This window comes from Callionymus lyra, chromosome 11 (assembly GCF_982586985.1).
Source record: "Callionymus lyra chromosome 11, fCalLyr1.hap1.1, whole genome shotgun sequence".
NCBI lineage: Eukaryota > Metazoa > Chordata > Actinopteri > Syngnathiformes > Callionymidae > Callionymus > Callionymus lyra.
Window position 1 is genome coordinate 11,513,678 of NC_141828.1, and position 16,471 is coordinate 11,530,148.

General features: G+C 39.5%; 2 protein-coding genes and 1 non-coding gene across 3 annotated transcripts; 2 read left to right on the forward strand and 1 right to left on the reverse strand.

Moving 5' to 3' along the window:
* Window positions 1-825: 825 nt before the first annotated feature.
* On the reverse strand, window positions 826-9,977 carry LOC148069273 (up-regulator of cell proliferation-like). The gene is made up of 4 exons (XM_087802248.1): window positions 9,930-9,977; window positions 9,078-9,138; window positions 5,973-6,081; window positions 826-5,856 (listed from the first exon to the last, which is right to left on the reverse strand). Exons 2-4 carry the CDS (start codon window positions 9,078-9,080, stop codon window positions 1,202-1,204), a joined length of 4,767 nt encoding a protein of 1,588 aa, XP_087658374.1. The 5' UTR covers window positions 9,081-9,138; window positions 9,930-9,977; the 3' UTR covers window positions 826-1,201.
* A 187-nt stretch (window positions 9,978-10,164) lies between these two features.
* On the forward strand, window positions 10,165-10,463 carry LOC148069274 (signal recognition particle RNA). Its single transcript, XR_015713082.1, has one exon.
* A 3,890-nt stretch (window positions 10,464-14,353) lies between these two features.
* On the forward strand, window positions 14,354-15,880 carry LOC148069275 (interferon-induced very large GTPase 1-like). The gene has a single exon (XM_087803231.1). The coding sequence runs from the start codon at window positions 14,549-14,551 to the stop codon at window positions 15,878-15,880; it is 1,332 nt and encodes a 443-aa protein (XP_087659357.1). The 5' UTR covers window positions 14,354-14,548.
* Window positions 15,881-16,471: the final 591 nt, after the last annotated feature.

The window sequence follows — 16,471 nt, forward strand, 5'->3', positions numbered from 1 at the left end:
TGCAATTGATGGATCTACTGATGGATTCTTTAAGAAACATCTTAAGACGTTTCTATTTGTTCAGGCTTTTCCTTGAATTTCTCGAACTCCTGTGTTGTTCTCAGTATTATCTTGATCTTTAAAGTATGTACTTTTTTGAGTATTGTTTTGATTGTTTAAGCGCTTTGTGACCCTGGTCTCGTAAAGCGCTATATAAATAAATATTACTTACTTACTTACTTACAGTGCACGATCATTTTAGGAGCAACACTGCCACCTCCTGGACGAGAGTGACATTACAGTTAATTATTAGAAGTTAGGTCAACATGTTCACGCATGAGTTTATTTGCACCCAGTATCTGAGAAGAATATTTTAAGTGTATAGAACTTTATATATAATATTCATAAAGTAAATTGGACCGCATTGTTGACGACGAGTGACTGTGTGAATGTCAGCGTCCATTTGAATGTGACGTCACTCTTAGAATGTTATTTTAATCCACTTAGTAAAAAACAAACAATTTACCATCAAATGTTAGGAGGTGTAATCTTGTTATGTTACACTTTATGGATGCAGTGAAATAATTTTCTTTTTCACTTTCATAACGTCCAGACATAAGCAATCGATAAGAAGCAATTTATCATTTAACTACATTTTTAACTTGACTAAGAACTATAAAATAGATTAGATTATTACTCCTTTATGCTTACACTGAAGATTGATACGGAGGACTTTTGACATATACTTGAATGTGATGGATGAGAGTCTGATGTGTAATAGTATTTTACACATCTGAAAACCAAATAAACACAACATGTCTTTTTTCTGCACATGTCATTCTTTATAATATCACAAAAGCAGTTCAACAAATTTGCAAGCACTAGTAAACTTTATTTTACTGTTCTACTATGTATTGCATTTGTACAGCAGCTTGTAAGAACATGAATTGCAATAATGTTTAATGGCACTTGTTTCTTTTTAGTATGAATACAAATAAAATGAGCAAAATAATTTGAACCAAAGTGATTAAGTAAAGTTGCTAAATAGCTACATTTCCAAATAAGTACAATCATTGACAGTGCAGTACACAACAATTCACACTCTTTGAATTACCATGCACAGTTCATTAAACTTGACAAAACTTAAAAAGAAAGCAAACAAACACTGCGGCAGCCGACCTCGACATCTTGATTTCGCCAGAGTCAAATACCATGACTGTAGTTAATGACTGTTAAAGGACAGTTTGAGACTATCTTCTGCCTGTTTTGATAGGATACCTTTCCAAGTTTCAGGAATTACAGCAGGTTTGCATTCATATTCTTCTGCAAAGCTTTCGTTGAACGTCATCATAACATATTTCCAGTAGTCTGATGATATAAGGCTGACATCCGGAGAAATTTTCCAGTCTGGATAGATCTCCCTGTATGTTTTGAAAGGATGGTGTTGCCAATTTGTCTCCGGGCAGCGGAAAGTTGTATCACTGATCACTAAAGATGAACAAATGTCGGTCACCAGTTTCTCACTGTCAGAAAAACGATATGTCCCCAGACCTGAGGGGCGATGCACGGATGCCCAGTGCTCGTCGTGGGCGCGGCTTCCGGCCTCACATGGAGTTTTGCAAAACGGGCATTGTTTACCGCATCCAATGACTTTTGAGAAGAGCTCGTCCTCGGGATTCAAAGTAAGCTTTTTAAGCTTAGTTTCAAATGTTTCATTCTTAAACTCTTTCTTGAGAGTTTTGCTCATGTCCTCCAGACTGTTTGTGAGAAAAACAGCAAACTGTATCGGGGCAGCTTTGTTAAAAATCATAAAATCTCCACGAGCAGTCTGGGGGATGACCAGTTTGTCACCAAGAGCTTTGTAAATATATTCAATATAGCCCCTTAAATCGCCCCCCATCTTCGTTTTGCCTTGCTCTATTGCCTTGTTGATGCTGCTGATGCTAGAACGGATGTGTCGAACCTCAAAGTCAAGCATTTCATTAGAGACTGAGAAGTAAGAGACCATTTTTTTATGAATGCAACGCTTAGCATACTCTTCATAGGAGCAAATATACCCCAGATACTCTTGAAAGTCCATCTTGGACAATAGATCCTTTAAAAGAGAGTATTGGAAGGACATCCGTGTGCTGAACTCCTCCTGAGTCAGCATTTTATCAACAATGTTGAGGCCCAGAGAACGGTAGACGAAGTCTGTGATTGCTGGCTTTAGACATTTGCTGGTGAATTCATCTGCCTTGCTCTGGCACTGGTCCCGCTCATGAAACACATCTTTGAAATCGGCTAAGAATTTCTCTTTGTTCCGAGCCAGGCACCTGTACGGGTCGTTCAGCTCAATGAAATTGATGTGCATTTCTTGGAAAACCCTGGCCACAGTTCCACAAATGTGTTGTTTCAGCAAAATCTCAAACTGAATGTCTGTCTTCAAATTTTGTTTGGCTTTCAGCTGATTATCAATTATATACAGGATTTCTTGGATGTAAGTCTCATGGTAGTTACACTTCTTGTCTATTTTTTCCTGTACAAACTTTGTGCATTCAACTATAATGCTGTCAGCCATGTACTGTACTTCTTTGATGTGGGTATTTTTGTTGAACCATTTTCGAACCTTGTCTGTAATAAAAGTCAACATGGCAGGGTTCAATGTGAAAGGTTCTAATCCACAGTCATGGAGATTCTTCTCATGTAATAACTGAGATGCCTTTGCTCCCTTGCGATTGACATTTTCCCTGAGGTTTTTCTCAATACTTGCAAAGACATCAATTACTTTCTGCTCAGTGAAGGACAGTTTGTTCACAGTTTCGTTCCACATTTTTCCAAACTCCTGGTTAAGTTGGTTATCAGTCATCTTGGTGTTTGTCTTTCGACATTTATCTATCAGGACACACACTCGACCTTCCAACTCATCTGTGTGTGTCTTTTTGATTCTGTTAAATTTAATCATCCCTCGTTTTATTTCTGAGGCCCTTTCCAGCTGGATCTTAACGGAATTTGTGATTTCCATTCTCAGACTGTTTGCACTGTTTGCAAACTGCGCTCTGTATCTTTCAATAAGGTGAGCAGAACCATCTGCATCATCAAAGTACTTTGCAAGATTGTCCAGAAGCTTATCCTTCCAGTGAGACAGTTCCTTTTCAGCTTCTCTTTTCAGAGAATCCAGGAGAGTTGTCATGTCGGCCGTATTAGAGTCCCCGGAAAGATTTGAGATTTTGGTTTCAGTGTTGGAAGTCCAGGTGTACATAGCTTTTTTGAATTCCCACTCCCATTTGTTGAACTCGGTGCACAGTTTGATATATGCATCTGCTACCAAACTGTTTCTGAAACTGAAGATGAAGTTTTCATGCTTCACTGCACTCCAAAGGCTGGTCAACCATTCAGTAAAGGCCTTAATGTTGTTCTCAGAGGAGTTACAGTCGCTAAGTTTATGTATGGTTTGGTTTTTTAGATCATTAACAGCTTCACTGTAGCCCAAGTTGACTGGGGCCATTGGCGGGGTTCCATTCCAGAGCCCAGGGATATACCAGTTCCCAGTATCTGGGTTGTACTCCATCACATCAGTAAAGAGCTTGTTCTCCTCCCTTTTCTCCATTTTGGCTGCTTCCTGGGTCATTCTGTTCAATTTCTGCAGCAGCACCTTCCTGTCCCTCATGTTGGTCTCATGAGCAGAAACATCTGACACATTCTGGTGGACGAACAGACATTTGGGCTTTTTACCCACTTCCTTCATCCTAAGAAAGGCGTGCACCACAATCTGTAGGACGTCCTCCATTTCTTGCATGTGTTCCATAGATATGTTAATAATGGTGACGTCGCTTAAGCCGACAACAAGCGTGGCAAGCTCATTATCATGGTCATAGCTCTCTTCAAGTTGGGCCAGTTGTGGTGACTTCAGCCCCTCTGTGTCAATGATAACCACATAGTCACACTTGAGCATTTTTTTGAGGTCTTCACCAACTTTAATGAGTAACATGAAGGCACCGCGTGTACAACGTCCGCTGCTGACAGCAAATTGCACTCCAAACATGGTGTTTAGGAGAGTGGACTTTCCTGTACTCTGGACTCCAAGAACTGTGATAACCTTGATCCTGGCTTCAGGAGCTACCAAGGCATTGAGCTGGAGGAGGACGTCCCGTGTCCACATGAGGGGGGTGTTAGACGCATCCCCATCAACAAGCTCGAGTGGCAAACCCTTTAGCATCAGTTCTGCGCACAGTTTTGGAAGATGCTGTAAGTCTTGACAGCATCGGTTTGTTGCATTGGTTGCTAGTGAAGCCTCATAGATCTGGCCCATCTCCCGGAAGAAATGTTCCATCCCCAGAGAGCTACTGGAAAGCTGTTTGTCTATTTGCTGAATTTCCTCTCTGTCTTTGGAACTGTCACATTTATCCCTGTATTGCTCACGGAGATTTGACAGCTTTTCCCTGGACAAGTTATCAAGATTTATTTTCATCCATTTGAGGAAAAATTCCCTCTCCATTCCTGGAGTTGATATTGCTTCTATAAATCTTTGCATAGAAGAGGAAATTTCATAAGACTGCTGTAGTCTACGGAAGTGTTTCTTCTCTGTTTCTAATTGGCTTTTGTACATTTCTATACTTTGATTTCCAGCTTTTCGCAAACGGAATTGCTCTTTTTCAAGATCAGTCAGCTTCTTCCAGATTTCTCCCTGCCTTGGTAGATTGAGGTCTTTGTATATGAGGGGGTCCACTATTTCTTTTGTGATGGCATCAGCACTTTTCTTTGCCCCTTGACACGCTGGCAAGTCCTCATCCACTGAAATCCCCAATTCATGGGCAACATCAGTCATCCCCTCGATGCTCATCCTGATATCTGAGGCATCCACCGCATAATTGATCGCGTCCCTCAGACACCTGAGAAAGTCAGCTTCATTATTTTGCCGCTTCTTGAGAACAATATTCTTATTATTCAATTTCAACTTGGAGGCGACCTGTTTCAAATGCTCAATGTTAAAGCATCTACTTTGACTGTTGCTAACCAAGAACATCTGTGCCCTGTGATGCTGTTTTGTTAACACCTGCGATCCCAAGGCTAGATCATCGCAGAACACAAAAACGGCTGTTGATATGTGACACAAAAACGAGTATTGTGCGTCAAATGACTCGACATCTCCTCGCAGGTTAGTCACCGACACAGGTACATTGAAATGGTCCATGTTTTTGTTTCCACAAGGCAGATACCAAGTCATTTCCACCATTCCACTTGAAATCTTTCTTGGAATGTTTCCGCACTCCATGTTGTGATGAACAAAAATGTCATGATATTGCTGGGAATTACATAGTACCTTGTTGAGAATCTCTGACTTGGATAACGAGCATTTGCCTAGTCTGACAAAAGATACAAGAGGCAGTTTAGCAAGAACAGTTTGTTCTTCAACAAAGCCCTTTGATTCAGAGAGGGACTGGGGCCTGTATTTATGGACAATATCCCTCATAGCCCACAACAGCAGAGTGCTCTGATTGGAGTCAATGCTAGGAAGCAGAAGGGGCACAGCGAACTGACACATGGACATTTTGAGGACAATTTCCTGCTGCACAAAACTATCTGAACACAGCAAAAGTGCTGTGATGATATCTAAGGGGTTTTTTTTACACTCTAAATGTAGACCATCTAGAAGTTGATCCAAGTCCAAGGTGGCAGAATCTTGTGCGGCCTCACTGGGGGAGTTTGTAAACTTCACATTTCGAGCCGTCACATTGACACTCATTAGTTTTCTCAGCAAATAACAAGGCAGGTCTGAAACACATGTGGGGTGTTGATCACTGACATTCCTTTTGTTGATCTGAAGAACAGTTCTCAGGGACAGTTTATCCTCGTAGTGAAGACCGAGGTCAGTCAAGTAATTTCTCAGCTGTGACCCTACAAAAACAGAAAATACTTGTTATTGAAATGTATTCAAATTCTCTATGCATGTCTTGACATTTGTCAACTGTATTTGCCTTCCCTTGGTTAGAATCATTCATCTTCTGGCTCACCTTGCATGCCGCTGATAGTAGTTCCCTGATGATGAACACCATCTGAGGACGGATCCGACTGCATTTCTTCCTCAGCACGATAAATATCCACGAAGTCATCTTCGTCATTCTGAATCAACAGAAATATCAAAATGAAATAAGATCAGTTATTCAGTTCTGCACTTAACAGATGCATTATAGATGTTTTTTTCACAACAAAAAGGACGCAAATAAACAATAACTTTTACACATACATACAAATCAACATCCAAAGTGCAACACAACGCAATGTCCAGAAAACACAATTGAACTGGTTAAAAAAAACTCCACTGAACTTTTAAAGAGCCTGCTCAGCAATAGGAGTGCAACTGGAGCTCATTTAAACAGGGGAACAGCCTCTGATTGGATAGCACTGAGACAAGTCACATGGAGATGAAACGATGATTTGAGTTAATTTAACTGTTTTTCAACACACAATGGCTGAATAACTTAATCTGGTCGCGGATATACTTGCAAAGCAATTTTCAAGAAGGATATTTCAATAAAAGCTGGATGTTGTTAAGAAAGTTATGCCAACTCCAAGTCTTTCACAAGCTTCAAATGATTTATTTATTTACTCCATAACTATGTGAGTATATGCATTTTTTTTCTAAATAATGTTGCACTTTATGAGATCAATAGTGGTGCGTCTGTGTGTGTTTGTTTGTCGCTTTAGTGTGTGTGTGTGTTTGGCCATGGAAACTACACAGACTGAAGTCCGAGTGATATTTTGATATAATCCACTGATGTTGTGTTCATTTGATGATGATCTAAATGTCTTATTGATCTATAACGGTACACGGTCAGATCCCTGTGGTGTATAAAGAACCTTAAAGTAGTTATTGAGAGGTGGATTCATTCAAACATGCGCCACTGAAGGCCTATGTGTGAAATGCACGGCCCGCCACTGATATATATACACAAACAACTCATCTAATGATGATGGCAGCTCAGAGGAAAGAAAGAACCAGAATGAAGTGGTTTCAACATGTTTACATCAGGTTTACGCGGATGCTACAATAACAACCAGTGATTGAAGAGCTACAATACCATTGAATTTCCATGACTATTCCAGGGAATTGTCCGCAAGATAAAGCAACAAGTAAATGACTCAGACAATGAAAACTGACAAAAACAGAGCTAATAGAAACCCACCCCACCTGGGGAAAGGGGTGATTATACTGTGTATATGGCTGCGTTTCAATATTCGATTTATGTGCCCTCGCTCACTTGCACTCAGCACCGCCCCTCAGGGGAATCCGTGCCGCCATCTTAAGGTCATTCCAAATCTCAGAACAGCTGAAGTAGAATCGCGAGTGAACATTGAAGTGCCTGTCAGTACAGGATAAGCAGAATTACAGTATTCACACGAGCATACACACCGGCCTCTCTAACTCCGTCAGAGACCAGACAGGAACAATCGATCACAGTTTAGATCGCATTACACTATTCACAAACGTGGAGTGACGATGTTTTGACAGATGTTCAAAATTATAACTTTATTGAAAGAAAAAAATGAAAGGGCACCTTATGTGAAAACCCAACTCTCCTGACTTATTCACATGTTGTAAAGGTAAGGTAAGGTAAAACTTTATTGATCCCTCAGGAGGTCTCCTTTGGGAAATTGTTTAAATGTTGAAGTCGTCCTCTTCAAAATACAGTAGGTCATTCATCATGACGAAATCTCACCAAACAAGATTATGGCTTAAAAATAAACAGTCTGACATCACTCTGGTGGAGGTGTCCCCCCCCCAGAAGTCCTAAATCAGTTAAGAACCTACATGTTGATCGTGAAACAAAATAAATATTTTTTTAAACATAGTGAGAGTTACTTCTGCCTTTAGGTGTTTTTGTAATGTGTACACTAAGCAGCAAACCTTATTTTTATTATTTGTTTTTAATGTACAAAACGGGAGTCTAAGGGGTGAGTTTGAAATTGACGAGAGTCCTTGAATGTAACTCTTGTTTTGTGACCAATTAGAGCACAGTGGGCGTGGTTGCTTGGACAGACTTATGCTGTGTCTCAAATCGCATACTTCTCTTAGTATACTAGAAGTTAGTATGCATCAGTTTAGTGTACATACTAACTAGTACTCAAATTCTCCACAGATAGTATGTCTCAAATCAAACACTGCTGCTACACACTAACCGGAAATCACATGACAGCTTCTTCTTCTACTACTATTTAACAATGTTTCAACCAGCTGTTTGAACGCTATCGCCGACACCTGCTGGCAGCACGTTTTTCAAGTTTGGAAAAAGAAATAAAGAAAAAAAAATGAGAATCCAAATAATCGCGAGATATTTAAGCTGGTATCAGCACCGAAGACGTGTCATCCTTCTCCTGCTGCTGAAAATGCACCTGTAAGTATATGCATATATATGCATTTATATATGACGTAACTTCCGTTTAAAACGTCATTAAGATGGTGTCTAGTGTAATCTCACTAAATTTCGCATACTAAGAATTGAGACGCACTTACGCACTAAAAATACTAACTTTGAGTACGCTAGTATGCGATTTGAGACACAGCATTAGACAGACTCTCAGCTAAGCATTTTGTGTGGGCGGGGCTTAAGCTTATTTTCTAATGTAAATATCTTTGTGAAATGAGAGTTTTGTTCAAAAAGAAACATACTGATGAGTAAAATAGAAGTCCTATAATAATTAAAGAGACACTTAAATTGGCAAATTAGTTGCCCTTTAAAATAATCTACGACCGTTTTGTGCAAGTTTATTTATTTACAAAACACAACTTTAAAAGTAATTGCAAGATATGACAAACTATTAACTGAACCAGTATCTTTATAATAACATTTAAAGATTATTATACGAATTATACGAAGTGGAAAATAGCATATTATTCAATTATTCATCTAACAAACTCTCAACAAACCTTTATGTTGATACAATGATGACACAAATGAATGAATCATGAAATATAGCTCTACTCCAGACTCCAACTTCATGATATTCTGGGCTTTAAGTGAACGAGGGTAGGTGACTTTCATTTATCTATTGTACCCTTGTATTTCTGACTTGATATATCAATATACATATTGTTTAAAAAAACAAACAATACTTACCATTGTTTTAACTGTGCTTCCTGAACAGGAAAGGTGATCAGATCTTTCAGCTTCCTCAGCTCTGAAAATAAAACACAGAGTTGAAATAACTGCCTCTCGTTATGCATTGAATTCAAATATTCCAGTAAAGTAATCCAAGCTTCATGTACTTGAATGTAAATATAGGAATCATGAAGAACCACCATAATGTTCAAAAATGCTATAAACAGCTCAACACAGGGTCAGAATATTTTCTAATTTAGGGTGTGGTCTGAAGAAAATATGCTCTTCATGAGAATATCCTTGTAGATCTGTTAAAAATCACTGATTCCCACAATACACTGCATTGTTATAAAAATAGCACTTTATTCAGAATTAGATCTCATGTGGACCAACATTAGAAAGTGTTCCCACTAAAGCTCTTTCCATTGATAACTCACAATACCACACAAACCTTTTTACAAGTTGACAAACATAACTATTAACCATCATGGCGTCTTCTATAAATGCATTAAAATCTGTTACACTTTTTTTCCACGTTAATTTTGCAATAAAAAATATTTTTCTTATATATAATTCGGAAAAGAAAGTATGTGATCTGTGCTGCTGTTCAAATCTCACCACTAAGTAACCAATGAAGGTTTATCTTATTAAACCCTCATATCAAACTGTTAAACACCACAATCCGACTTTTGTCAATTCAATCAAAAAAATACTTAATTTCCTGTAAATGTGTCATTCTGCAAAAATATTACCAATTCTAACAATTAATATTTTGAAGTGGCTCATCATTTAGAATTGTGTTTTCCAATCATAGTTGTTAGTTAGTATCATATTGAGTTAGTGTGGATAGAAGAGATAAAAGCAATTTACCTCGACTCAGTACTTGCTCAGCCTTTCAGGAGATGAATGTCGAAATGCACTGCAACAGAGGAGAGTCCACTTATATCCTCCTACTCTATTTAATTAATTCAATTGTACTTACTGGAAATCACCATATTTCCTTGAAGCTGTTACACAACGACCCCCTGACCCAGACTGATAAAGTCTTGGCACGGCGTGTTGCACGGCGAGACTTTGTGACACTACAGTTAATGATCAAAAGTCAGCCGGGTGTGGTGGCGCACACCTGTAATCCAGGTGACTGGGAGGCTGAGACTGGAGGATGGTTTGAGTTCAGGAGATCTGAGCTGCAGTGGACTGTGTTGATCAGGTGTCCACACTAAGGTCCGTGTCCATATGGTGCTTCTGGGGGAGCTCAGAACCAGCAGGTGGTCTAAGGAGGGGTGCACCGGCCCAGGTCGGAAACGGAGCAGGTCAAAGCCCCCGTGCTGATCAGTAGTGGGATCACACCTGTGAGCAGACACTGTAGTGCAGCCTGAGTGACACAGCAAGACTTCATCTTTTCACTCTCTCTGCTGACTTTAATATCACAAACTCATGTTTGTTTCTTCACTGATCAACATTTATTAATCTTACATTATAATCCCAACAAACTCATTATGGTCATCTCTGTAACACTGACACCACCTGGACAGGTACGGTATTACAATTCCTCACACTCCTGCAGACACTAATTAATAAACACATTCATTTTTGTTTCGTAAGAGTATTTCGCGATTAAAACATGAGTTGATTATAAATATGTAATTAAAAAGTTCGAAAAATTATTAATAAATAAAGACATTTTGATGATTTGAATTTACTTTTTACAATAAAAGACTATTATTGTTCTTAATAAAGTAAAAAATTTAGTTAAAAGATACATTATTTTCTTATCGATTGCTTAAGTATGGACGTTATGAAAGTGAAAAATAAAAGTATTACTATACTGATAGACCACAGTATGTCAGGCTGAAGGACATCACGTCTGACACTGTGGTGTGCAGTACAGGAGCACCTCAGGGGACAGTACTGGCCCCTCTCCTCTTCACCATCTACACTTCAGACTTCTGCTACAACTCAGAGCTGAGTCTCGTCCAGAAGTATGCTGACGACACTCCCATTGTTGGATGCATCAGGGACAACAGCGAAGACGAGTATAGGAGTCTTATACGTGACTTTGTGGACTGGAGTGAGAGGAACCACTTGCAGCTGAACACCTCAAAGACCAAGGAGCTGGTCTTGGACTTCGGGAGGTCCAGGACAAAGCCACGTCCAGTGTCCATCAGAGGCGACGAGGTGGAGATAGTGGACAACTATAAGTACCTCGGTGTGTGGCTGGACAGTAAACTGGACTGGTCCTTCAATACAGACCATGTATATAAAAAAGTTCAGAGTAGACTGTACTTTCTGAGGAGGCTTCGATCATTTAACATCTGCAAGAAGCTCCTCTGCATGTTCTACCAGTCTGTGGTGGCCAGTGTCCTGTTCTGTGCTGTGGTGTGTTGGGGTGGAAATGTGTCCAAGAGGAGTGTCAACAGGTTGGACAGGTTGATCAGGAGGGCTGGTTCTGTGGTTGGAATGAAGCTGGACTCACTGGTGACAGTTGCTGAGAGGAGATCATTGAACAAACTACTGTCCATCATGGATGATGACAGTCATCCTCTGAACACTGTCATCAGTGAGCAGAGAAGCAGAATGAGTGCACGAATGCTCCTACCCAGGTGCAAAACAAATAGACTCAGGGACTCATTCATCCCTCGGGCTATTAAATTGTACAATTCTGAGTTCGGGGGCAGGAGTGCAGTGAGAGTATCTGGATGTTCTGTTCCATGATAGTCTTTGTATCCTCTGTCTTTGTTGTTTTTCTTTGATCTATGTTCTTTGTCTTTATCTTTAGACTTATATTGTGTAATTGTGTTCTTTCTCTTTATTTCTCTTGTTCTTATTTTATTTTATTTTATTTTGATTTATTTTTAATTTTTTATAAAAAATTGCTGTATGTATTGGCTATTGGAAAAAACAATTTCCCGTAGGAGACCTCCTGTGGGATCAATACATTTTTTTTAACCTTTTTTTACCTTTATTTTTCCTGCATCCACAATATCACAAGATTTACTAATAATTGATTTGTGTTTTTTAGTTAGTGGATTAAAATAACATTCTAAGAGTGACGTCACATTCAAAGAACGCTGACATCGACTCACTCATCACTCGTCGTCAACAATACGATCCACTTTAGTTTATGACTATTATATATAAAGTTTCTTTTTAAATTGATTTATAATAAAACTCCTCAACACTTAACTCGACTGAGGTCATATTTATTAGAGTAAACATCTGGGTTCCTTTTACTTTTAATCATTAACTGTAGTGTCACAAAGTCTCTGCGTGTCACTAATAATGTCAAGACTTTATCAGTCTGGGTCGTTGGTTAACAGCTTCAAGGCAATCTGGTGATTTCCAGTAAGTACAAGTGTAAGTGAAAGTGAATAGAGTAGGAGCATATAAGTTGACTCTGCTCTGTTGCAGAGCATTTCGACAATTATCCCCTAAAAGGCTGTAAAGCAAGTACTGAGTCGAGGTAAAAAGTGTGGGAGAGCATTACAAAAAACAAATAGACAGTGAGGATTATTACTTATTTTGATTGTGTAACCGGGCAGCTCCATCCTGCAGGACGCGAGTTCAATGCTATATGAGAACATTCATAAGAGATTATGATGCATTTATGGTGCTTTATAGAAGATGCCATGATGGTTAATAGTTATGTTTGTCAACTTGTAAAAAGGTTTGTGTGGTATTTTGAGTTATCGATGGAAAGAGCTTTAGTGGGAACACTTTCTAATGTTGGTACACATGAGATTTAACTCTGAATAAAGTGACTTTTTTTATAACAATGCAGTGTATTGTAGGAATCAGTGATTTTTAACAGATCTACGAGGATATTTCTCATGAAGAGCATATTTTCTTCTGACCCTGCGTTGAGCTGTTTATTTCATTTTTGAACATTATGGTGGTTCTTCATGATTCCTATATTTACATTCAAGTACATGAAGCTTAGATTACTTTACTCGAATATTTGAATTCAATGCATAACGAGAGGCAGTTATTTCAACTCTGTTTTATTTTCAGAGCTGAGGAAGTTGAACGATCTGAACACATTTCCTGTTCATGAAGCACAGTTTGAACAATGGTAAGTACTGATTTAAAAAAACAAAAAAACAATATGAGTATTGATATATCAACTCACTGCACATTATTAAGTTCTTAAAATGTTATTATAAAGATACTGGTTCAGTTAATAGTTTGTCGTATCTTGCAATTACTTTTAAAGTTGTGTTTTGTAAATGAATAAACTTGCACAAAACGGTCGTAGATTATTTTAAAGGGCACCTAATGTACCGATTTAAGTGTCTCTTAAATTGTTCTAGGACTTCTATTTTAATCATCAGTATGTTTCTTTTTGAACAAAACTCTCATTTAATAAAGATATTTACATTATGAGAATGTGACGGCTCAAAATGTGAAGTTTACAAACTCCCCCATTGAGGCCGCACAAGATTCTGCCACCTTGGACTTGAATCAACTTCAAGATGGTCTACATTTAGACTGTAAAAAAAAAACCATTAGATATCATCACAGCACTTTTGCTGTGTTCAGATAGTTTTGTGCAGCAGGAAATTATCTTAAAAATGTCCATGTGTCAGTTCGCTGTTTCTGCTTCCTAGTATTGACTCCAAGCAGTGCACACTACTTTGTGGGCTATGAGGGATATTGTCCATAAATACAGGCCCCAGTCCCTCTCTGAATCAAAGGGCTTTGTTGAAGAACAAACTGTTCTTGCTAAACTGCCTCTTGTATCTTTTGTCAGACTAGGCAAATGCTTGTTATCCAAGTCAGAGATTCTCAACAAGGTACTATGTAATTCCCAGCAATATCATGACATTTTTGTTCATCACAACATGGAGTGCGAAATATCAACAGCCGTTTTTGTGTTCTGTGATGATCTAGCCTTGGGATCGCAGGTGTTAACAAAACAGCATCACAGGGCACAGATGTTCTTGGTTAGCAACAGTCAAAGTGGATGCTTTAACATTGAGCATTTGAAACAGGTCGCCTCCGAGTTGGAATTGAATAATAAGAATATTGTTCTCAAGATTCCGCAAAATAATGAAGCTGACTTTCTCAGGTGTCTGAAGGACGCGATCAATTATGCGGTGGATGCCTCAGATATCAGGATGAGCATCGAGGGGATGACTGATGTTGCCCATGAATTGGGGATTTTGGTGGATGAGCACTTGCCGGCGTGTCAAGGGGCAAAGAAAAGTGCTGATGCCATCACAAAAGAAATAGTGGACCCCCTCATATACAAAGACCTCAATCTACCAAGGCAGGGAGAAATCTGGAAGAAGCTGACTGATCTTGAAAAAGAGCAATTCCGTTTGCGAAAAGCTGGAAATCAAAGTATAGAAATGTACAAAAGCCAATTAGAAACCGAGATGAAAGACTTTCGTAGACTACAGCAGTCTTATGAAATTTCCTCTTCTATGCAAAGATTTATAGAAGCAATATCAACTCCAGGAATGGAGAGGGAATTTTTCCTCAAATAGATGAAAATAAATCTTGATAACTTGTCCAGGGAAAAGCTGTCAAAACTCCGTGAGCAATACAGGGATAAATGTGACAGTTCCAAAGACAGAGAGGAAATTCAGCAAATAGACAAACAGCTTTCCAGTAGCTCTCTGGGGATGGAACATTTCTTCCGGGAGATGGGCCAGATCTATGAGGCTTCACTAGCAACCAATGCAACAAACCCATGCTGTCAAGACTTACAGCATCTTCCAAAACTGTGCGCAGAACTGATGCTAAAGGGTTTGCCACTCGAGCTTGTTGATGGGGATGCGTCTAACACCCCCCTCATGTGGACACGGGACGTCCTCCTCCAGCTCAATGCCTTGGTAGCTCCTGAAGCCAGGATCAAGGTTATTACAGTTCTTGGAGTCCAGAGTACAGGAAAGTCCACTCTCCTAAACACCATGTTTGGAGTGCAATTTGCTGTCAGCAGCGGCCGTTGTACACGCGGTGCCTTCATGTTACTCATTAAAGTTGGTGAAGACCTCAAAAAAATGCTCAAGTGTGACTATGTGGTTATCATTGACACAGAGGGGCTGAAGTCACCACAACTGGCCCAACTTGAAGAGAGCCAAGCCCATGATAATGAGCTTGCCACACTTGTTGTCGGCTTAAGCGACATCACCATTATTAACATATCTATGGAACACATGCAAGAAATGGAGGACGTCCTACAGATTGTGGTGCACGCCTTTCTTAGGATGAAGGAAGTGGGTAAAAAGCCCAAATGTCTGTTCGTCCACCAGAATGTGTCAGATGTTTCTGCTCCTGAGACCAACATGAGGGACAGGAAGGTGCTGCTGCAGAAATTGAACAGAATGACCCAGGAAGCAGCCAAAATGGAGAAAAGGGAGGAGAACAAGCTCTTTACTGATGTGATGGAGTACAACCCAGATACTGGGAACTGGTATATCCCTGGGCTCTGGAATGGAACCCCGCCAATGGCCCCAGTCAACTTGGGCTACAGTGAAGCTGTGAATGATCTAAAAAACCAAACTATACATAAACTTAGCGACTGTAACTCCTCTGAGAACAACATTAAGGCCTTTACTGAATGGTTGACCAGCCTTTGGAGTGCAGTGAAGCATGAAAACTTCATCTTCAGTTTCAGAAACAGTTTGGTAGCAGATGCATATATCAAACTGTGCACTGCGTTCAACAAATGGGAGTGGGAATTCCAAAAAGCTATGTACACCATGACTTCCAACACTGAAACCAAAATCTCAAATCTTTCCGGGGACTCTAATACAGCCGACATGACAACTCTCCTGGATTCTCTGAAAAGAGAAGTTGAAAAGGGAACTGTCTGACTGGGATCATACGCTTCTGGAAAATCTAGCAAAGTACTTTGATAATGCAGATGGTTCTGCTCACCTTATTGAAAGATACAGAGCGCAGTTTGCAAACAGTGCAAAGAGTCTGAGAATGGAAATCACAAATTCCGTTAAGATCCAGCTAGAAAGGGCTTCAGAAACAAAACGAGGGATGATTAAACTTAATAGAATCAAAAAGACACACACAGATGAGTTGGAAGGTAGAGTGTGTGACCTGATTGATAAATGTCGAAAGACAAACATCAAGATGACTGATCCCCAACTTAACCATGAGTTTGAAGAAATGTGGAAGGAAACTGTAAACAAACTGTCCTTCCCTGAGCAGAAAGCAATTGATGTCTTTGCAAGTATTGACAAACACCTCAGGGAAAATGTCAATCCCAAGGGAGCAAAGGCATCTCAGTTATTATATGAGAAGAATCTTTGTGTCTGTGGATTAGAACCTTTCACATTTAACCCTGCCATGTTGACTTACATTACAGACACGGTTCGAAAATTGTTCAGCAAAAAGTCCCACATCAAAGAAGTACAGTACATGGCTGACAGCATTATAGCTGAATGCACAAA

Excerpts from the sequence above, each read along its gene's own strand:
- LOC148069273 (XM_087802248.1), bottom strand. Across the intron at positions 5,857-5,972 it reads TACTATCAGCGGCATGCAAG|GGTCACAGCTGAGAAATTAC; the intron begins GTGAGCCAGAAG and ends CTGTTTTTGTAG.
- LOC148069275 (XM_087803231.1), top strand. The coding sequence starts at position 14,549 with ATGAAAATAAATCTTGATAACTTGTCCAGGGAAAAGCTGTCAAAACTC.